General features: G+C 35.3%; 2 protein-coding genes across 2 annotated transcripts; one reads left to right on the plus strand and one right to left on the minus strand.

The window, feature by feature from the left end:
• Nucleotides 1–8,380: 8,380 nt before the first annotated feature.
• LOC139847003 (heptahelical transmembrane protein 4-like) lies at nucleotides 8,381–10,481 on the plus strand. The gene is given in 3 exon segments (XM_071836600.1): nucleotides 8,381–8,944; nucleotides 9,674–10,233; nucleotides 10,236–10,481. Coding segments are annotated over 2 exon segments (489 nt in total). The 5' UTR covers nucleotides 8,381–8,944; nucleotides 9,674–9,836; the 3' UTR covers nucleotides 10,328–10,481.
• Nucleotides 10,482–11,458: 977 nt separating this feature from the next.
• Nucleotides 11,459–22,927, minus strand: LOC139847977 (ACT domain-containing protein ACR1-like). Its single transcript, XM_071837718.1, has 8 exons — nucleotides 22,804–22,927; nucleotides 22,475–22,616; nucleotides 22,232–22,277; nucleotides 14,349–14,463; nucleotides 13,489–13,556; nucleotides 12,722–13,393; nucleotides 12,410–12,514; nucleotides 11,459–11,821 (listed from the first exon to the last, which is right to left on the minus strand). The coding sequence occupies exons 2-8, from the start codon at nucleotides 22,543–22,545 to the stop codon at nucleotides 11,459–11,461; spliced, it is 1,440 nt and encodes a 479-aa protein (XP_071693819.1). The 5' UTR covers nucleotides 22,546–22,616; nucleotides 22,804–22,927.
• Between the last annotated feature and the right edge of the window lie 943 nt (nucleotides 22,928–23,870).

Consider the following 23,870-nt stretch of genomic DNA (forward strand, 5'->3'; position numbering starts at 1 on the left):
TGGCCCAAAAATTGTACTTCTTGTAACCAGAAATCACACTTCGAAAATTTTGCGTACAATTCTTCTTTCTTGAGTATCTCCAGTACCAGTCTTAAGTGTTGCTCATGTTCTTCCTTGTTCTTCGAGTAAATCAATATGTCGTCGATAAAAACAATGACAAATTTGTCTAAATACGGTCTACAGATGCGATTCATTAGATCCATGAATACTGCTGGAGCATTAGTTAATCCAAAAGGCATGACTAGAAACTCATAGTGACCGTAACGGGTTCTGAACGCGGTTTTAGGAACATCTTCTTCCTTCACTCTCAGTTGATGATATCCGGAGTGTAGATCAATCTTAGAATAAACACTTGATCCTTGCAATTGATCAAACAAATCATCAATCCTCGGTAATGGGTACCGATTCTTGATCGTTAATTTGTTTAATTCTCTGTAATCTATGCACATTCTCATAGATCCATCCTTCTTCTTGACGAACAGAATAGGAGCACCCCAAGGTGAAAAACTAGGACGAATAAATCCACGGTCCGATAATTCTTGCAACTGGTCTTGTAATTCTTGCATTTCTGAAGGTGCAAGTCAATATGGAGATCGGGCTACAGGTGCAGCTCCTGGTATGAGATCAATCTGGAATTCTACACATCTATGTGGAGGTAGCCCCGGTAATTCTTCTGGAAATACTCTGGGATATTCTCTTACAACCGGCATGTCATTAATGCTTCTTTCTTCAGTATCGATCTTCTTTATGTGTGCCAGAATAGCATAACAACCTTTTCTTATAAGTTTCTGGGCCCTCATACAGCTGATAAAGTTCAGCTTTGAGTTGCTCTTCTCCCCATAAATCATTAATGACGTTTCATCCTTACGAGGGATGCGGATTGCTTTCTCAGCGCAAACAACTTCCGCTCTTGTTTTGGACATCCAGTCCATGCCAACGATTACGTCAAAACTTCCTAATTCTACGGGTATCAAATCGATTTTGAAGGTTTCACCAGCGAGATTCATTTCGCAACCATGGCAAATTTTATCGGCTTTTATCAGTTTACCATTAGCTAATTCAATAGTATATTTATCGTCTAGAGGTAATGATGCACATTTTAGTTTAAAACTAAAGTCTTTACACATATAACTTCTATCAGCACCCGTATCAAACATAATAGAAGCTAGTTGATTATTAACGGTAAACGTACCCGTGACAAGATTAGGATCTTCACGTGCTTTACTGGCACTAACATTAAATGCCCTCCCTCGTGCGGGTTCTTTGTTCTTCTCCTTATCAGGGCATTGATTTATAAAGTGACCAGACTTCCCGCATTGATTTATAAAGTGACCAGACTTCCCGCATCCATAACTTGAGTATTCTCAGGTGATTGGCCGTTTGATGTACGCCATGACTTGTACAAGGCCGGATATTGCTTTTGCAGTGGGAAAACTGAGTAGATATACTAGTAATCCTAGTACTCATCACTGACAAGCAATTAGGCGGGTACTGAAGTACTTGAAGAAAACTATGGACTATATTTTATCTTACAATGGGTTTCCTTCGGTAATAGAAGGATATTCTGATGCGAGTTGGATAACCAATATTGAAGATCATTCTTCAACGAGTGGTTGGGTGTTCTTGCTTGGGGGAGGTGCTATTTCATGGGCTTCTAAGAAGCAGACATGTATTACCAACTCAACGATGGAATCTGAGTTTGTTGCTTTAGCTGCTGCTGGTAAAGAAGCAGAATGGCTTAGAAACTTGATCCATGAGATACCAATATGGCCTAAACCTATAGCACCCATGTATATTCATTGTGATAGTTCTGCGACATTGGAAAAGGCTTATAGCCAGATGTACAATGGAAAGTCTAGACACTTAGGTGTCAGACATAGCATGATTCGTGAACTTATCATGAATGGGGTGATTTCTATAGTGTTCGTGAGGTCACAACAGAATTTAGCTGATCACTTGACGAAGGGATTGGCAAGAGACTTGGTTGACAAGTCTGCTATGGGGATGGGTTTAAAGTCCACATAAATTTCTAATTATAAGATACCCAATTCCCTTCTGATGAAAATCAGAAGCTGAATTCAATGTGGAAGGCTTATACTTAGAAATTTGGAGTACATAAATTTTATATCATCCCAAAGTAAGGTATGTACTCTGACCTGCTGAAGGTGAGGTTGAAGTCTAACTTCTTAATAGTTCATTTGAAAAAGTGCATGAGCAGATGCATGACTGAAATGAAGTACCTATGTGAATGTGAAGTTTTGCCGCTTTAACAAAGCTTGGACTTTTGCTTTAGATACATTCATGAAAGGATATGGACACATGGCCTGTAAAGTGTCAGGATAGCTTTAGAGTATTTGATAACTTATGTGTATATTATTTTCAGTTATTCAAATGGGTTGAAGGGTTCAATTCTTAGAACACCCCGATTCTCGAATATTTGGAATGTGTAATGTACTAAGGTGAAAATTCAATCTTCAAGATATTTTCATTTATGCATGAGTTTTTGTTTTAATTTGTTTAATTCTCATGAAACGAATTGCACTAAATTGGGGAGGATTGTTGGAAATTTAGTGTAATTGAGGGATTTAATCTACACTTGTAAATGAGTTAGGAGGTACGGAGTGTACACCCATTAAGTGATAGATTACCCGGACCCGAAAGTGGTTTTCCATTATCACAAATTTGAGTGATTACGGAAGTATTATTCATGCACCCACTTTTGTTGTTAAAAAGTTAGTGAAACATCTCCACGTGGAGTAGGTGAAACATCTCCATCGCGGAGTTAGTGAAACATCTCCATCGCGGAGTTAGTGAAACATCTCTATCGTGGAGTAGATGAAACATCTTCATCGTGGAATAATACTTGTTTTTGAGTGCCTATAAATATGGACTATTATTCTTGAGAATAAACACACACAAACACCTTAATACTCTTATGCAGAAGAGTTCTTGTTTACTGCCAATAACAAGAACTAATCTCTGTCTTATCCCAAAGTGATATTCGTGTAACCCAGGCAACAAGGGTCGAATAATTACTTTCGGAAAGTGATACCACGATTAAGTGATTTATCCAGCTATCGATTATTTTTACCCTACACGAAAATTTTAATAAAACCTCCAACAAATGAAATACTGAAATAGTGTCTATAGTTTCTTTTCCATTTGTTCTTTAGAAGTCAAATGGTTGATGATATGCAATTTTTGTTGTAGGATTCAAGGGTGATTAAATTGTTTTGAGAGTAGTTTTGTTCAACAAGCTATCTAATGGTACTTTTTAAAAGATACATATTTTTTTCCGTAGGTATGAACCTTCATTGCAGGCTGTGTTACAAATACAATGACTAGCTTTAAGATTAGGACATTGGAGCTTTCCAACAAAAAAAAGGATTAGAACATTGGAACATGTTAACTTTTTCTATTAAATTTATTATCAATACTTTAATATTGTTTCGGTAATAGACTATGAAAAAGAAATGTATATCTGCATATAAAGCAAGGTCTACTATAATGGATTGTATACGAATAGGTTAGGCATATCAGTTTTTGAAAGGAAGTTGTTCATAAGGGAAAGATGGCCAGCATTTGTTACGGATCTAAATCTGAAATTTGAAGATTGCCTCATTTTTTATGCAATTGATCATCAGAATATAGAACTAATGATATATAACCAAGACGGTTGTGAAAATAAGTGCAAATTAAATCGTGTGCTTGGTAAAATGGATCGCCCAAATGTATTGCAAAAAGAAGTGAATTTCTGGTTTTGCGAAATTTTGATACCCCGTGAAAATGTGTTGGTAAGATTAATTTTTTTAAACATTTGTTATCTACAAAAACAGCTTATTAATAACTAAAGTATTTATCGCATATACTACTATATAATAATGTTGCAATTTACTGATACATATCAATATTGTGCGTTGTTTAAATTTATATAACTATATATCTATTTTTTGTAGCGTCTGCCAAATGAAATGATGTTACTACCTGGACTACGCAGTGGTAAAACAGTGTCGTGCTTCAATTTGGCTAAACGAAAGTACAAATGGAGGTTGAAACTGTAACAACCCGACTTTTTTCGTTAATTCATTTTAACGCCCGTCTTGTTTTTTTTAAATAATATCTTTCGTTATCTAGATTCGTACCTTCCGTTAATTAGCGTTATCAATATTTCCGTTATTTGATTTTAACATCTCTCGTTTACTCTAGCGTTTTTAAAATAATTCGTTCGGTTAATTCACGCACCTGCTTTCAAACTCGAGGGACTAATGTTGTCAAGTGGGCAAACTAGTTGACTAGGTCAACTAGTCAAACCTCACCACCACCACTCATCCATTCACATCCCACTTCTCTTTTGTTCTTCATACTTCCACCTTTTTCTCTCAAACCCCAACATCAAAGAATCATCATCTAATTCGGATCTAGGAAGCTAGCATCAAATCTAATTGTACTTTTGGAATCCTCTCTTCATCATCTACATTTTGATACTAATTTCACTACTTGGGGTAAGGTTTTTTCTAAAACTCAAATTTCTCTAAATTCGTTTCATAGACTTGAAATGGTGTTAGTTAGTGTCTATGGCTCACTAGGTTATTGTGTATGTAATTTGTTTGCTCGATTTGTTGTTTTAAATGACTAACATGAACACTTGAAATGAGTTGTGGAATCTTTGATTTTGGTTGATTAAATGTTGATTAAATGTTAAAGTTCATGTATTAAATGTGTTACTAGCATCATTAGCTTCAATTTGATGTGTAGGTTGATTTGGAAAACTTCACTAACATGATTATTGATTTTGTGATTTTTGGTTAGGGTTTGATAGACTTAAATATGAACTTTTGATGCATTGAACGCTATGAAATGTTGTTGATAAGTGTTCAGTTGCAACGTATGTTTAATTACCTTCTAAACGGCGTATCGTATGTGTAAATTGGATTCCCGAATCATGAAATGCATTTTGTAAACTTGAAACTTTGATAATGAACTTTTAATGATCACTTGGCGAGAATTCGGTTATTGTAAATGTTGTTTTTGTTTGATGAAATGTGTTTAGTTGTATTCCTCGTTAAATTACCTTTCTAACGATATAAAATACGTGTTTTGAATGTTTACGGTTCATTAGTTGTGTTTGAAAGAAGCTTGGTTCGTGCACTTGAAAATTCAGCAACAGCACCTGAAACCAGGGGCCTCGCTATAGCGAGCCCTGGTGTGCACAAAATCTCGCTATAGCGAGAATATTTCTATCCAATTTTTTTTTTTGTGTTTTTCACAATTTTGTTCCCGCTTACTCGCAACTCCGTTTAACATGAAATTTTGCCAACATGCTTATATATGACTACGTTTTTATGTGTAATGGTCGGAAACCCGACCTGACCCCGTTGACTTTGACCAAGTTTGACTTTTAGTCAAACTTAACCAAACACTTATGCAATCGTTCTAATTTGCGTTTATACTTATATCTTGCATGAAACTTGACAATTTGACTAACATGCTATATTAATCGAGTCGTAACGAGCCATAGGACTAATTGAATACTTTGATCGACTTTATACTTTACCGATATTGATACAACCTATTGTTTAGGTCAAGACTAGCATTCGTTCTTACACACGTTAACTTTGTGAAGTATATTTATTCTCGTGCACTCAAGGTGAGATCATATTCCCACTTTTACTCTTTTATACTTATACTTGGGATGAGAAAAACATAAACGTTTCGTTTTACAAAATGAACACAAGTACGAAAACAAACATTCCACGTACGAATTAGAACAAAAATCCTCAAGTCCAATTATCATTAGTCACACTTGTAGGGTGTGAGCGAGAACTTATGTTGTGTGGCCATACGGGTTTGACGAACCCTCATTCGGATGAATGAAACGTATTTTCGGTATATAGTGTAGGTTCTAACACTATGATGCAGAGGTACTATTCAGTTAAGCCTTGATAATTGGGTGCTCGTGATACAAACAACTTTTGGAATGTAAACGATTTGGATAATCACCTTATACTAAATCTTGTGGTTCAATACAATATACTTACTAAACCTATGATTTCACCAACGTTTTCGTTGACAGATTTTCTATGTTTTTCTCAGGTCCTTGAATGCTAAGTGATACATGCTTCCGCATTCTACTTTTTGATACTTGCTTGGATGTCGAGTATACATGCATACATGGAGCGTCATTTGACATACTTTAAATTGTGTCGCATATGTTTCATTTGTACTTTAAACGTTGTAATGTAACTAGTCGTTGAACTACTTTTGCAAACCTTGGAACATCCTTATATTTGAAATGAATGCGACATATTTTGGTCAAACGTTGTTTTAAAGACTTATGACCACGTAACGAGACCTAAGTAGACGGCGCCGTCAATGACGATTTTGTCGGGTCGCTACAGAAACACGAGAAGTCGAAGAAGAAACCAAATCTCCGTGTGTCTTATGGATTTACACGTTTTCGAAAAGAAAATCGTCTAAAGTCTGACACAAAATATGTATTCAATTACCGATATAATGAGCGTTTTTTATCTTTTTCAAAATGTCAACAATAAATAAATTACACTTTTGATATGAATAAATTTATTAACACATATTATCAACTTTTTGATGATGTATATTTTTTTTTACTATACAACTTCAACACACAACAAAATTTAGAACAATGATCGTATAATATCGATATTAAATATACGTTGTCAATGTACTATAAAGTTTTCGTAAGAGTTCCCGTGCAACGCACGGGCTCGATAAATCTAGCATATATATAGAGAGGAGCAATTCATATTCATATGAGAATGTTCTCATCTTAAATTTGGGTGAGAACACTTATCAACCACTAGTTATTTAAATAGATTTAAAATTAAATTTAAATAAGAAATACGATTTAGGGGTATAATGTGGTCAAACCTTCGTTCAATTCACTCCTATTTCTTCGTTTAAGGTACAATAGAACAATCACTTAATTTGTTGTTTAATACGGAGTACCCATTATATATCTTAACTATTAGTAATAGTAATTAGTAATTACTAGTATTCTTCAATTCATAGTTACAATTAAATACAAAAACAACCACCATTAATTTTAGTTTCAGTGATGATGACGATGGAGGATACAAAACAGACAATATTGATGCTTATCTAGTCGTACCAATCGTGATACGGATTGACAATTTGTTTAATATTATCGATTGTTATGTATGTATGTATGTAAATATGTTGTGTAATAGTTGTGTTGTATAGATAAAAACCTTGTAAATATTGTGAGTTTCTTTAATAAAAGTTGCTTTAAAAAAAAAAAAAATTTGGAGGTTCACCGAGTGTTGTCCATATAACCAAATTCAAACCAAAGACATTGTAATTACTCATTTACATTTATTACCTTTTTAGATATACGTCAAGCTTAAAAAGTTGCAAAACCTATTTTTATTTTTATTTATATCTATACATCTAATATCTATATTTGTATTTGTTGGTGTGAAACTGATATGTTTATCTGATATAAACGTTTCATTATTTTTAACATCAATTTTATAGATTGATTCCCACAATATTGTTATATTTAAATTGTTGTTAGCTTACTAAGTGTTTAACTTGGATTTGTAAAAAGTAGTTTGCTTAATGCAACCTTGTAAATGCATGATAAGAAATCTAAAATTGTATAAACATTTCATATAAATTTGAAATTAATTAATATAGTTCACCTATGAAATAAAGAGTTACCTAGTTAGACTTTAATGGCTCTAGAAATTCATTTGTTTTGATTTTCATTTTATAAAGAAGGATTCATTTATTTTTTAACATTTTTTTGTCACGAAAGCAACAGTTGTCCAGAATTGTTAAAAAATGTCAAACGGTACAATCGAGGTATCTCGTCATCTTTTTTCTTCACACAAATATCTATCAGGCCACGTCTGTATTACGTCGAACACCTCATATGCATGCATAGTCATCATAAAGCCCAAAAAAATTTATATTCCTTTTTGATTAAGAAATTTAGACGGTTCCTAAATTTTATTTTCATTTCCGTTCCTCGAATTCATAATACAAATTCATCATTCAATCCGCCCAAATTATTGGTTTTCTACAAAATCCCCCCAAAATAAAGAAACACAATTACACTTTGATCTTGACTTTTTAGCTGAATTGAATATCAAATTCACAATCTCTTAATCATAATTTAAACAATCCCCACCTGGGTTTTCTACAATTTCAGGTAATTTAATTAATTTCATGATAGCGTATACGTACACGTAATTACCCCTGTTTCCATTTCAAGAGTTTATTAGTAATTTCCGTTAAAATATTAACACAAATTTGCAGAAATGGGGAAGAGGGTTGGTGTTGAATTGAATGACAATAATCAAAGTGGTGATGGATTATTATTAACAAAAGAAGATGGAAAAGGGAAGAAATTATGGAAGAAAGTGAAATATCAGTTGGTTGAATACCACTCATCATTACCTGCATATATGAAAGATAACGAGTTTATATTAGGTCATTATAGAGCTGAATGGCCTCTCAAACAAACAGATATTTTTAAGCATCTTTACTCTTCATAATGAGACTCTTTTAAAGTCTTTATTCCTATATCTTATATAAATTTCTCATCATTAACTATAATTTATTATTTTAATGATTAATGCAGACACTTAATTGGATTATTCCTCTTCTTAACACTAACAATTTATAGTGCAAACATGATCCAAGCGTAGAAAATTTGCCAGATGTATTAAAAGGACCGGATTTGCATAAACTTCGTGAAGATCTTTTGACTTGTATTCCTTCAATGCCTGATTTGCACAAGATTCATTCAGAAATTAAGACTTCATTTCATTCATCACCAGATTTTTTGCCATCGTTGTCAAATTGGCATATTGTCCAACTCCTTTGTAATTGTTTGCCCCAACGGTTTTCACATAGCAACCATACAGATGTTTGTGTCCTGGTAACGTCTATCTTTCTTTCTCGATAGTTACGTTACTGCAAAGTTTTAGGAATGGGTATATTACGCTTTTCCATGGATTATATACAACAATTCATTATTCATTATTGCATAAATTTGCGTCTTTAAGATTAGCCCAAAGTAATCCCACATCTAGGTAAATGAGTTGTAAAATGTTACATGTACCAGGTTACGAATATGCCAGTTCAAATTACGAAAAATGGTTATAATTGGTTTAGGGTGTGTTTGTTTGCCTCTTAATTATATGGTTTAACATTGATTGCTCAAGAGTTTAGGATTCAGTGCGTTTGTTTGTTTGTTTTTGACACCTAAATGACAAATGATGTTGATTTAGCAATCTGTGTTGAACTATTCACAGTTTAAATAATCTCTTAACCATTGAGTACCTCCATTTCCTTATTATCCTCCTTAAATTATGTTCAAAGCACTTATCAAACAATTGTATTCTTTTAGTTATTCATTTATAAGGCTAATACATTGATTTTACATCATTCATAAAGTCTATTCAGCATCAAACGGGTTCGTTGAGTTTAATTAACCTTTGTATAATTCAGATTTTATCAAACGCACTCTTTCTTAGACTGTTAGAATAATGGTCTTTGTCTTATATGTTTTCTATTTGACTGCATTAGATTTCAAGCTTACATTTATTCCACTTAGTTTATTTTGTACTTTCGACTCACCTTCTTCAATCTTTTCCCATTTTTTCAGCGAAGTACAAAGGAAGACGTTGCGAACCTAATCGCACCATTAATGACTCGACCAATCACACGATGGCCATTCTTCGCGTTCTTAGGTGGCGCCATGTTATTTTCTTTTAGCAAGTAGCGCGTGCCACTTGCTATGTTGTCACTCAAAACGACTATCTTACATCATGCTCCGTCTCGATTACGCGGGCATCGCCGCCTTAATATCCACCTCATTTTACCCACCCATTTACTACTCCTTCATGTGCCACCCATTTTTCCTAAACCTTTACTTAAGCTTCATAACCCTTCTCGGAATCGCAACAATAATGGTTTCACTCTTGCCCGTTTTTGATCGGCCCGAGTATCGAAACATAAGGACCGGGCTTTTTCTCGGGATGGGATTATCGGGTGCAGGCCCGATTGTTCACAAGCTTATTTTGTTTTGGAATCAACCGGAAGCTGTATATACAACCGGGTATGAGATTTTGATGGGTGTGTTATATGGGATGGGTAGTTTGATTTATGCAACGAGGATACCGGAAAGATGGATGCCCTGAAAATTTGATATCGCGGGCCATAGTCATAATTTTTTCATGTGCTAGTTGTGGCCGGAGCTTATACTCATTATCGGGCCTGGTTGGTGTATCTAAAATGGAGGGATATTGAAGGTTGTTGATAGGAATTTGATACAAAGACTTTGAATAAGTGTGTTTGCCTTAAGGTTGTACTCTTATGTGTGTGTAGTTTAGAAGGGCCTGCAGCAGGCATAAAATGCAAGTTTTATAAATGTTAAAAAGCCTGATATTCTATAGAAAAATGCAACATCCTTATTTCTTGTGTTATTACTCTCCTGGTATCATCATGTCTTTGGTAATTAGTGATTACTACTCACCTGATATAGTGATATAGTAATGTCTATGGTAATGGTAATTAGTGATTTATAATTGATTTGTTAATATGTTAGATAGACGACTGGATGGCCCTCTTAGGTAGGGGGAACTATACAGTTATAAAGAAGACTTACAAAAAAGGACACAAAAAAAGTGTGTTCATAAAAATTAAATTAAATTAATTGCACGCTTACTAAACGGGTGCTCTAACCAACTGAGCTACAAGAGCTTTTTACTATGGTTTTTGTAACGTTAGTAAATATTTAAATTACTACCTTACAGTTTCAAACTTCCAGACCGTTATTATAGATCAAAACGATTACATATTTCAATTTTAAAAGTTCTTTTGCAATGACCAATAATATTTAAAGTGCTCTCAAATTCTTGATTTATTTGTAGAACAAAACTAAGCGTGACGAAATTGTTTTTTTTTTTTTTCTAAAAAAAAGTGGTGTTGAAGGAAGGTGCTTGCAGCTTGTCACCCCTCAATTATTCCAACTAAAAAAATAAGTGTTACTACGAGTGGTTCAGGAAAAAAAGATGATATATATTTCATCCTTTTCCACAAAACATATTAATTCATATGCTCACGATTCAGTATGAAAAAAAGGAACTTTGATTGTTCATTTGTCAAGATTATATGAGATTATTCTCTAATGGTTCAATATAATGTTCTTTTTGTTACAATTATTAATTATACAATCAAGTACCAACCTCAACTAACTTCAAATTCTATCTTTCCCTGCCTAAAAAACTTATATATACAAGCTAGTATCATATTTCCCTCTAATATACAAGGTTCTTTCCAACTAGCTAGCTTGAATCTAATGGTGTAACTAATCTCAACAAATTCTAGCTATAATACAAACCTTCAGTTCTCAAGTATTTACAGAATGAGATTTGAATCATTAATGGTGTTACGAGTTTAGGCTCTGAAACTTGTTTGATATTCGTTCAAGTTGCGACCAGAACAACGTCCTTAGTGACGTTCTTGAATGATCTTCTTCTGTATTGTTATTACCATGAGATGAAGAATTATAAGACCCTTTTGATACTAAAACCGCACCACCAAACTTTTCGATTTCTTTCTTAACAGACTCAACATTACTGGGGTCCGCATCGTGTCCACCGACATCTTTCACATGAAATGAACCGACTGCCTTTTCTCCATGTATACCAATCTCGGCCCTAGCAACTGAGAGCCCGTTTTCACGAAACACCCTCGTAACGTCTGATAACAATCCTGACCTATTTCGACTCCTTACATCTAGCCTCAACCCCTGCTCATATATAACAAGTCTCGTGATATTAGCTATGCATAAGGGTATTCATTAGTTCAGTTTTCAGATTTTTCGGTTTGTTCGGTTTTGAAAATTTTAGAGGCAAAACGGAAAACTGAAATCGAAACCAAATCCAATTTTAAAACTGAAACCCAAACGAAAACCGAATCAAGTTTGGTTTCGGTAAAACTGAAAAAATCATAATTTGACCAAAATAATCGTAACAAATTGATTTTAAATTCGACTTTTAATTCTAAAATCGTTTTTTTTTTCATCTATGTATATATATTTATAATTTAATACGGGGTATATTATTAGTTGAATTCGGTTTTCCATTAACTCAGAATTCGAAAAAAAAAAGTGAAATTGAAAACTTTAACCGAAAATCGAGTTCAAATTTGAAAACCGAACCCGTAAATGAACAAAAAATCAATTTCAAATTCGTTTTTTTTTTTTTTTTTTTTTTTCATTCGGTTTAATTTTTGAGTTAATCGGTTAGAAACCACATATTGAACAACCCTAGTTATGAATTATCCATATATCTTCATGGTTTAAAAATAGAAAGAGCTAGTTTAGTGTATAATGTACATGTGATACTCTTCGCTCTACGGCTGCAATTATGCTTCTAATGATTGCTTCCCGCTGAATCGTTGTATTTAACATGTGCCCATCTTTGTTTCTTATGTAGTACTCCTGTAATTTTTGTCACAAAAGGGTACAACTATCAATGTATAAGACTCTGTTTAACACGTTTAAAAGTATTGTACATTTGAATAACAACCAATTTAAAAATAATAATAAACCACAATGTACAACACTTTCTTGAATGTTAACAACTCTAAAAACTATCGTTAAAAAGTGCATAATATAATAATACGGAGTAGAAATTAGTTACCATACCTGAAAAGCAACAGAGCCTTTAGAGCAAACAGTTGCATGAAAAACCACATATTGCAGATCAGTCAGCGCGCAAACTGTGTCAAACAGTAACTTCGGTCTGTCGGGGCTCGTTACATTAAGAACCGAATACCCCTTCTCCCTACAGTTTTCGACCGTTACTATTATCTCATACCTTTTATCATGTAAACTACTACTACATGTAACAGCCTCTTGATAATCTTTATCATCCATCATAAGTTGATGTAGCCGTCTCTCGGTGTGAGTTTGTTCACCCACCGGGCTCGTAAACCTAACACTTGGTCGCTCAGAGCTCGAGTGACGAGCATTGACTACAGTCAATAACTTGGCTTGTACTCGGTCCGCCCTGTGTGGGTCCATGATTGTTGTCCCGTGGTTCGAGTCATCGTGTACGTGGATTATGAATGCGGCACGAGTGTTGTGGGTCCATACTACTGCCGCTGATACATGACATTGTAGTTCAGCTAGTACTGCCGATATCTCGGACAAAAGGCCTGGTCTGTCGGTTGTTGTCATCTCAAGCGTCATATGTTCCATTGATGATGATGATGATGATGATAATGATGATGATGATGATGTGTGGTTTTGTTTGATTTCTTTAAACATACTATTTGTTTTTACTTGTGTCCTCCCTCTTCTACTTGCACATATCGACTACAAAAAAGTTAGGTTAATACATGTCACTTTCAAAATGTTTATTTTTTAGTGCAAGTAATGTTTAATTAAGTACATTATTGAGTGAAAGAGACCTGTTGTATGTAATGTATAACGTTTTTGTCTATAATCTTGTTGCCAAGTTGATCGGTCACGTGGAACACTGTGCAAACAGATCAAATTAGTTTTACACCACTCTCTAGCATCATTTAACTAAACTTGTCTCTTCCACATCACTATCAACACCTTTCACTAACATTTTATTAAACCCTCCATATATTTCACTAACAGTACTTAGAAATATCCTCATAAATATAATCTATACAACTTATAAAATACAAAGTACAAGTGAAAAAACAGTGGGGTAGGGTTAAAGCCACGTCAAGGATTTGACTGGCGCTTGATTTAAAGTTGCCATACCAATCTTGGTGAAAGATTTGGGTGGCGCTAAACGGCTAAACAATTTAACCTATCCCTATCTCGGAGAAGCCTTAACTAATGAAAGTTATGTAAGGGTGCGTTGATAAATCATTATGATTAAGTACTGAATGATTCTTAATTTAAATGATTCAAGGTTCGCCTTTCAAAAAAAAAATAAAAAATGATTCAAGGTTCTGAATGAATTTAGTTCTGAATGACAATAAACTGTTTAATAATAATTTTGAATAAACAATATGAATGATTTAAATCAATGTGTTATCGTTTAACATTAACAAAACTTCAATATACTTATTTGATAAATGTTCTGATACGATTTATGAAAAACATTACATAATATTTAGCCTCTTAATGGTTAAGAGAGTGTTTTAAGTCTGAATGGTTCATCACTGAATACTGAACCATTCAGCACTATATTGGTTCATCATTCAGTGCTGAACCATTACATTAAAAGGTAAACAAACGCACCCTAAAGGTGCAATCAATTAAAGAACAACGTCGATAATAATGAACTAACCATCCATGAACCAACGACCATCGGAACAAATGTATGATTTAGAGATGACTAAATCAAGATCTGTTAGCGCTTGAACCGTGGCTAACAATATTCCATGCTTATTCGCACTGTCGACCTACAACGTTCATAGAAAACTAATATCAAAGTTTGTAATCCAAAATTTTATTAGTGATTTCCAGCTTATTTAACTCTAAGAAAATGCTAACATGGTTTTTACAAAAATTAAAACATATACTCCTTATTAAATATTATTCAGGCCGTAACAAATTTATCGTCTTTAAATAGAAACCACTTTCTATCATGATGATTGATAATTGAACTCACAACTTAGCGTTATGTTAGCACTTCTTAGAAAACTCAAACACTAACATCAATTTCCCGAATAACTGAAAATATATGGGACTCATACACACTTATTTGTTGATCGGGACCCCATCACTATAACTAGATGGTGTCATCACTGAAAAAGACGGGAAGAATAACGGGCGTTAAAAGTGGTCTTAAAGTATTAACGATGATAATAACATTAACGGTCGTTTTATATAATCTTCAACTCAAACGAAATATGGAAATTGTCTAAATATAAAAAAAAAAATACGGAGTATAGACGTTTATCATCGACTTTTCTAACTTTAGTGGCTTCTTAACTTCCCACTTGGGTTGGTGCTTTGTTTTATTTTTGACTAGTGTTTATATGTATTTATTGACATATATTAATTTTATATTTTACAATCCAATCCAAAGTTACCCCCATTATCCAAAATATAATTACTTTATAGTCAATAATGCAGTTGATATATTTTTTTTTTTGAAAAGCAAAAGTATTATTATTATTAACCAGATTATAACAATACAATACATGTCCCTATACTCTTCTATACAATGATGTTAACAGTCGAAACAATCGGAAAAAGATTGGATTTAAAACATAAAAAGTTAATCGGAAGTGCCGTAGGCTAAATAACCTGATGAGGGATGAACTTGTGAAACACAAGCGGGGCAGGAAGAGACAGCCGTGCCGATCAAGCGGCGACAAAGATGACGAACAACCTGCCCATTTAATCTAACCCACATAGGCCAAATAAGACAAACGATCACTATCTGATTATTAAAATGCCGTATTAACCGACACCCGATCGATTTGGAGGAGGTGCCACGTAGAAAGATGGGTTGAGGAGCCATTGATGCCATGCGATTGATGTTTTTTTTCTCGAACGGTTTGAGATCCAACTAAAACTTTGAGTTTGGATCTCGGAAATTATCATTGCAGGATTCCAGATTTTTCCTGAAAAAACTTTTAAATTTCTATGTTTCCATAAGATGTAGCACGTAATCCATTTAGTAGCTTGCCATAAGGATTGCCCAGTGGAGTTATGCGAGAAGCCCTGGTCGGAGATGATGGCCTCATTGATATTAGAAATTGTATAGCTATTTTGATTCCACCAGCCGAGTAATTGCATCCAAATTGAAGCCACTTTTTGACAATTTATCAACGCATGGTCAACGGTTTCGATATGTTGGTCGCATAGTGGACATAAGATGGTGTGAAGGTCAGTCCCTTTCTTATCTAGTTCATACCTGACCGGGATTTTTAATTGGATGACCCTCCATGAGAATATGAAGACCTTTTGTGGGACGTATTTGTTGCGGGGTAATGAAAGATTTCTTGAATTGATGCCATATTTTAGTGTATTGATTAGGTTTGACATCGTTGATGTAGTGAAAATGCCGGATGCGTCAAGGGAAAATTTCCATGAATCAGGGCGATCTGAGGTGCTTACTGTAGATAATAGATTATTGAGTTCCGTAAGTTCGTTCGTTGCACGACCACTAGGAGCCCGAGACCAATCCCAATTTCCAATCGAATTGGAATGAACGTTTAGAATTCTATCGGCAACAGTTGCTTCTTTATGAGATTCTAACATGTAGAGTCTATGGAATACTGATTTTAAATTCTCTGATCCGATCCATATGTCATGCCAAAAGCTAATCGATGTACCATTGCCAATGCGTTTTGAGATTGAGGAAGTGAAAGATGTTCCTAAGTTGTCTGCGACTTTTCCTGCTTTAATAATCTCTTTCCAAATGGTACGACCTGAAATGTTCCTGCATAAAATGTTAGAATCTAACCCCCCCCCCGGCCCATATATACTTTTGATTATTTTTACCCATAGTGCATTATCTTCATTTTTAAAGCGCCACCACCATTTACACAAAAGTGCTATGTTTTTAGCAAACAAAGAACCCACGTTTAAACCTCCACTTTCATATGGTAAAATTATTTGATCCCATTTAATCCAGTTAATTTTATTATCATTTGAAGAACCACCCCAAAAGAATTTCCGTCTTTTAGATTCGAGGACCTTAAGGGTAGCGGAAGGTGCATGAAATAGGGAGAAGTAATATAATGGGATACTACTTAGAATGGATTTGATGATCGTAAGGCGGCCCCCGAAAGAAATTGATTTGGCAGCCCAATCCGTTAGTCTTCTGTCAAATTTTTCGATGATTGGTTGCCAAGAGGAGGCGTGGGAAGTGGGGACCCCAATAGGTAGGCCAAGATAAGTAAATGGAGTAGAACCCGCTGAGCAGTTAATGTAACTAGCCATTTGCTCTGTTTCGGCCGTAGATGTGCCGATACCATAGAGCTTGCTTTTGCGGAAATTAACTTTGAGTCCCGATATATTTTCAAAACATTTTAGGATTTTGGAGATAAATTTGGCGCTTCTTTTATTCCATTCGCCGAAGAAGATTGTGTCGTCCGCATATTGGAGATGTGTAATGATGAGGTTATCATGCCCAATTTTTACTCCTTGTAGAAGATCATTAGCTAATGCTCTTTTTACAAGTATGTTAAGACCTTCAGCGACAATAATGAATAGAAACGGTGATATGGGGTCACCTTGTCGAATTCCCCTTCCGGGCGTGAATTCTTTAGTGGGCGAACCATTGATTAGTACGGAGATAGATGAAGAAGAAAGACATGCACGAATGAAGCTAATCCATTTTAAACCGAAGCCCATGGATTGCATGGTTTTAAATAGAAAGTCCCATTCAATGCAATCGAATGCCTTTTCAAAGTCTACTTTAAAGATTAGTCCCTTACGTTTTTTACGCTTTAATTCGTCGATTAATTCATTTGCAATTAAGACACTATCAAGAATATTTCTTCCTTTGAGGAATGCGGTTTGTTCAGTACCAATAACTTTTTGGATGACCTTGGCAAGGCGGTTGGAAAGTATTTTGGTGAGGATTTTATAGTAGCTACCTATTAGGCAGATTGGGCGATATTCGTTTAAACCGATTGGATTAGGTTTTTTCGGGATTAAAGTGAAGAAAGATGCATTGCAGCCATTGGAGATTTCTGAGTTGACCCAGAACCAATCAAGGGCATTCATGAGGTCTTGTTTTATCAATTTCCAGTGTTTTTTAAAGAATTTCATATTAAAACCATCCGGGCCAGGGGCTTTGGAGCTGTCGCAGTTGCATATGGCTTCCCATACTTCATTTTCGTTAAATTTGGCTTCTAAGAGTTGGTTATCCATCGTGGTGATGTGGTCGAGATGTGAAACATTGTCAAAAGGGCATTCGTGACAGAGGTGTTTGGATTGGAAAACGTTATTGAAGTATGAGTATGCTTCTTGTTTTATTTGATTAGGATCTTCGGACCATCTACCGTTAATTGACAAACCATGGATATTATTTTTGCTCGTTCTTCTTTTAATATAATTGTGAAAATACTTTGAATTTTCATCACCCTCTAATGCCCATTTAATTCTGGATTTTTGTTTAAGCATATTAATTTTCTTCTTTTCTTTTACGATATGTTGCATTTTTTCATCAAGCCATTTTTGCTTTTCTGTTTCGGATAATGGTCTGGTTTCGGCGGTATGTTCCCAGTTATTACATTCGGTTAAGTGATCTCGGATTTGTGTATCTATGTTATCGAGTTGGTTACTATGTTTTTTAAGTTCCATTTTGACGTTCTTAAGTTTATTACGGAAAATGCAATCAGGTCTATTTCCGTTAGTTGGGATCGACCAAGCTCTTTCTATAACAGTGTCTGCATCTTTTAGGTCGAGCCATGTGTCAAACACACGTATGGGCTTCGGACCAGAATCGATGTGATTATTTCTTAGGATGATAGGGCAATGGTCAGAGAGGTCACGATCAAGGGTTTTGGATGATGTGTTGGGCCAGATAGTAAAGATACCGTCAGAGACAAGAAATCGGTCTAGCTTACTAAATTTCATTGTTTTTTCGCATATTCGTGTGAATCTTTTACCGCCTAAGGGGAGATCAATTAGTCCTGAGTTGTTAATGAAATTATTAAAGTTATCCGCCCAAAGTTGATTATATTCAGTATTCATACGTTCCGTTTTGTTTCTTACTTCGTTGAAGTCACCGAAGACAATGTATGGTATCGTAAGAGAGTTTGTGAGGGATGAGAGTTCTTTCCAGAGTCTTTGTTTTTTCGAGTTGATATGAGGGCCATAAACATTAATGAAAGCAATTTCAGAGTCATATCCCGCCCATGACCCTCTTATTGCTAAAAAGAATTCGCCTTCGATAGCATAGTTAACAGAGAGGATATTGGTATCCCAAATAGTTAAGATACCTCCGGAAGCACCAACCGAGTCCTTTTGGACGAATTTAAAATCGGAATTACCCCAGAATGATTCAATGGTGTTATCATGCGTTTGTCCACATTTAGTTTCTTGTAAACCTAATATTGTTGGTTTTTCTTTATTACAAATACGTTTAAGCCAGCTTATTTTACCCGTTTGCCCAATACCCCGAATATTTAGAGAAATCGTACACATGATAAAAACTTACAAATAACGATGCGGCGGAAATTGGATTTATTGCTTATTACGACGGATCCCGATACGCTTCCCTACTTCGTTTGTGTCCATACTGTTGCTAGTGGTGGAGCATGTCTTGTTATTCTTTTTGTTACGTACCATGTCCATGTGAGACCCCTTCGAATAACCGGATGTGTTACCACCACCATTAGATGAGGGTTTGCATCGTTTAGCTAATTGTGTAATTCTGAGTTTTTGGCCACTTCTTGCAAGGTGTTTGAAATAGAGCATATTAGATCTAGGCCTTTTTATATCGGGAATGTGCGGTGTGTTTTTTGGGATAGGGATAGGGTAGGCGGTGGTATTGTTGATTTTCCTCTTTTTATTGATTGTATTTTCTTTAACAATTAAAGGTTCAAGGTTGAAAGGATCGGAGTTTGATTGACGCGTGTCGTTTGGGGCGGGCATAAAGTGTAATGGTGATTTAGATTGGAAGTTTTGAGGTGAGGTATCGATATTATTTTGCTGATCAGAGCCGAGGACTTTGTCATTTTCCAAGGTTTCACAAATTGGTGAATTAAGTTCAAGGTTTGTTGAATTACAGTAAGGGGTATTCGGTTCAATTGTGTCTGAGTTGGGCCTTGAATCCATTGGGCTAGGGTCATCGGTGGTGGGCTGGGAATTCTTATGGGATGTCGATACCACAGAATCATTACTTTGTGTTTTTGGTGTATTATTCTCAATGGGTTTTTGCGCTGAGTCATCGTTGGAGGGAGTTGGACTTTTGGTATTAATTTTAGGAGTGTTAAAATCGGGTATGGGGGGTGGTGAACTATTCTGTGGTGAGTCAGGTATTTTTTCTGAGTTACAATTTGTGGCTTCGATGTTGGAACTGGATAGGTTAGGTGTAGGAGTACAGGAGGTATCGTTGCAGTTGTTATAACCCGGAGTATTGGATGGTTGATGAGTTCGATTACAAGAGTTATTATCGAAAAGTAAAGTATCCAAACGTTTGGAGGAATTGGTTGCAGTTTGTTTTATGGGTGAATTAGTCACATTTGGTTGGACGGGTATGTGACAATTGCTATCAGTGATCTTTTCATCGTTACCTTCAACCCGATTTTCACAATCTAAGTGAGATTCTTCATCCGAGATATGACCATCCGAGAGACTTTCGTCATCCCAATTAGAAGTGTTATCGATATCACCAAAAGGGTTAAACATGGAAAAGTTTTGGACTTCGGAGATATAAACTCTAGCTTGATTGATGTCACCCGGATTAACAGATGCTTGGCCGTTTATAGGTGCAAAATTATTAGTTTTGATAATAACCGAGCCATGAGAGAGGTCTTGATTGTTTTCATTAGTTATAGAGCAATTAAATGTTTCAATCACCTCACCCCAATTTTTTGCAATGTCTATGAAAGTAGACTCAAGCCAACACGTAATAGGAACCCCAAGTATGTTAACATAAGCGAGTCTACCAGAGGTTTTATAGACTTCGGGGTCCCAGGGGTTAATGTCCTCAAGCCATTTCCATAGAGGGTGGTCCGAGTTGTTAATCAAATCAAGGGCCGGATCGGATTCCTCAAAAATAAGCATTAAATCATGTCCGCCTAAATATTTGATAGTGAACCCACTAAGATTTTCACTTTCGCAAATTTCACTAAAATATTCGAGGTATTCAAGGTCTTTGACCTTAGCAATTACCGCTTGACCGAGGATTTGAATAAGTTCATCGTTAGAATTTACCTTGATCGTAGGGGTAGAGTTGTTTGATGCCGGTTTGTTGAGGATCACGTCTTTGAATTTCCTTTCATCCACATGTGAAGAGAAGGCTGCATTAACCTTGTTTGTATGGCTAGAAGTCGAGTTGTTATTTTGTGCAGCTTGCTTCTTCTCTACTATATCATGTGCTTTGTAGACTTTAAGAAGGTTGTCTCCTGCTACGATGAGGCTAAGTCTCCTAGCAAGGGACTCCTTATGAAATTCCGGTACATCTAAGAACCTAACAAAACCGAATTTTCTTCCGCTTTTTAGTGTCTTCTTGGGTATGTAGACCTCGTGAATATTACCGTACTTTTTGAAAACATCCCAGAAGTCAATAGAACACCAATTTTCAGGAAAGTTATGGAAGAGATAGGATGTAATTCTAGATGAATCAATCGGTGTTGGCTTGTTCTTTGTTGCGGATTTGTGTGAATCTGAGTTAGAAGATCCGAAACGTTTGACGAGGTTAATTGCAGACTCTCTTTGTTTGAAATTATTATAGATCTGATTGTAGGAAGTGTTCAATTTAGTGGAATATGGGTTAGCCTGTGGTATAGATCGAGCCTGGTGGGATGGTTTTTGCAGGTTGATGTTTTTAGGGTTAGGGTTTTTGGGTGGTGATTGATTCTTATTACTGTCCACTTTGACCCAAACACCCTCGTTGATTGGGCGGTACTTGATGTGTTGGTTGCCAGTAACAAAATAAGCTTTCGGGTGGTTTAGGTTTTTTGAGGAATTAGGGGTGAAAGGGGAACAGGGGATGTGAGACATGGTGAGTGCAGGAGGAAGATAATAAAAACAAAAGAGGAATACACGAAACAGAAAAGATTAAAACAAAAGATTGCAGTAGTTCAAATTAGGGTTACCTGACCTCAGTGTTAAATTTAACACTGAGATTTAATACCGAACGACTCCTTGTGCTCTTAGGGAGTACTATTTATTACATAATATATCAGGACAGCGCAATGTAATGAAGTAATCGCAGTTGATATATTACTTTGAATCTTCCTATGTCGTTTTCAGATCATTGCTGGAATCATATATACACCTCTCTTTAAACCATAAAGAAAATAAACTTTATAGATAACCAACTTTTGCCGTCACTTGTTATCGTATCTAGATGTCATGTCATGACGCAATTAAACACAATAGTTAGAGGATATGATAACAATTTTACTTTTTTTTTTAAAATGAATAGCCGTTGACGAATTTTTGTTCGTAAATATATACGAACTAATCTAGATTAATTATGTACGTACATAAAGTAACTATTAAGAACATGTTTAGGAATGTGCTTGAGTTAATTACCTTTACAAGAGTACAATCTTGATATGAATCATTGTCGATGCAAACCCTGTGCAACGTACGCCCCAAAATTCAATGAGTCACAATACATAAAAAAAAAAAAAGAAAAAAAAAAAAAAAAAGATGAAAGCAATATGACAGGTCCAACATAGAGATTTAACAAAAGTAAACGGTGAATATATATGTAGAAATATATCAACAAAATAAAAACAAGATATAATAAAAGTTGATAATATTAATTAGAACCTTGGAGGGTGAATCCTATCGACGAGTGATTCGAGCTCAGGATTAACGTATGAGCTGTACCCCATGTCCATATCTTCGTCACCACCTTATCTATTCAGGGTTTTGCTTACAAGATATATATAGATATAATGGATTTAATTACCTACAAATTAAACACACACAACTAACTAATTAAATTATGATACAAATTTGATTTGAAAAGGTTAATTTCTTGACCTCCAAGTAATACCATAGTTTAAATAAAGGTTCAACTTTTTTAACAATCATATCGAGCTAGATAAGTTACAAACAAAAAATGGGATCACGTAATATGGGAATTGAAATTGCACCTGTAAGTTGTTTCTTCTTCTTCTTCTTCAACCTTTTTGATAGGCGCGTTAACTGTTGACATGTTGAAATTAGCTAGGTAGGTAATGAGTTGAGGATGAATAAGTGGAATGAAAAGGAATTGAGAGTTTAACTAATTTGCTTAAATTGTGTGCAGGCCTAGAGGTGGATGTGGGGGATATATGTAAATTAATAAATGCCACCGAGTGGAGTATATAAAAAGTGTTTTCTTTTGTTTGTATAAACTTTGGCACCCAACCGATTGATAATACAAGAGTTGCGACTAGCTACGGAACAAAATCGTATCGCAATCTAAGAAGCTACTAGATAAAGGTAAGGTCTTCGTGTCTATTTCAAAGAGCACTTGGTGTCCGGTAACTTTTTTCACGTCTGACAAAGTCAACCCCCAGATCGAAAGTCGGTCGATACCGGCTCACCGTCGGTTTCAACATCGGTTGAACAAAGTCGGGGTACCGACAGTAGAAAACTAGCCGTTGGAACGTTTGGTTTTTGAAAAAATAGCCGTTTATCCGCTACTTTTCGTATTTTCTATTTAATTTTTTTTTTTTTTCCTTTTTAATCCTAAAAATACTACCACATTACATACTTTCAATCATTTTCTCTCACCCAAATACTACTATCCTTATCAATTTAATCATCAATCCAAATTCATCTTATCCAAACGATCAAAACTACATGTACAATTCAAACAACACATTCACTATAAATTGGGATTGGTCTCAATTTAACGAAACTCATCCATTACCACCCGAAAAAGTTCAAGCTTTCATGGCTTGAAGGAAGTCTCACCCAAACTTACAAATCCACTCTCAAGCAAACTTGCAAACTCACTCTCAATCACAATCTCAATCATACACTAGTCGGAACAAGACAAAAGTCGCTACACCAACTTCCGCCATAGCTAGGGAAAAAGCGAGAGGCCGGAAAAAGAAGATGGTTGAAGGCGTCAAGTCAAAGCGAAACAAGCCGACACATATCGTTCAACACAGTTGGAATGAATGGGACGAGTTACGCTTGACCGAAAGTTGGGATATAGTTTCGGAAGACT

Source organism: Rutidosis leptorrhynchoides, chromosome 5, assembly GCF_046630445.1.
Source record: "Rutidosis leptorrhynchoides isolate AG116_Rl617_1_P2 chromosome 5, CSIRO_AGI_Rlap_v1, whole genome shotgun sequence".
Classification (NCBI taxonomy): domain Eukaryota; kingdom Viridiplantae; phylum Streptophyta; class Magnoliopsida; order Asterales; family Asteraceae; genus Rutidosis; species Rutidosis leptorrhynchoides.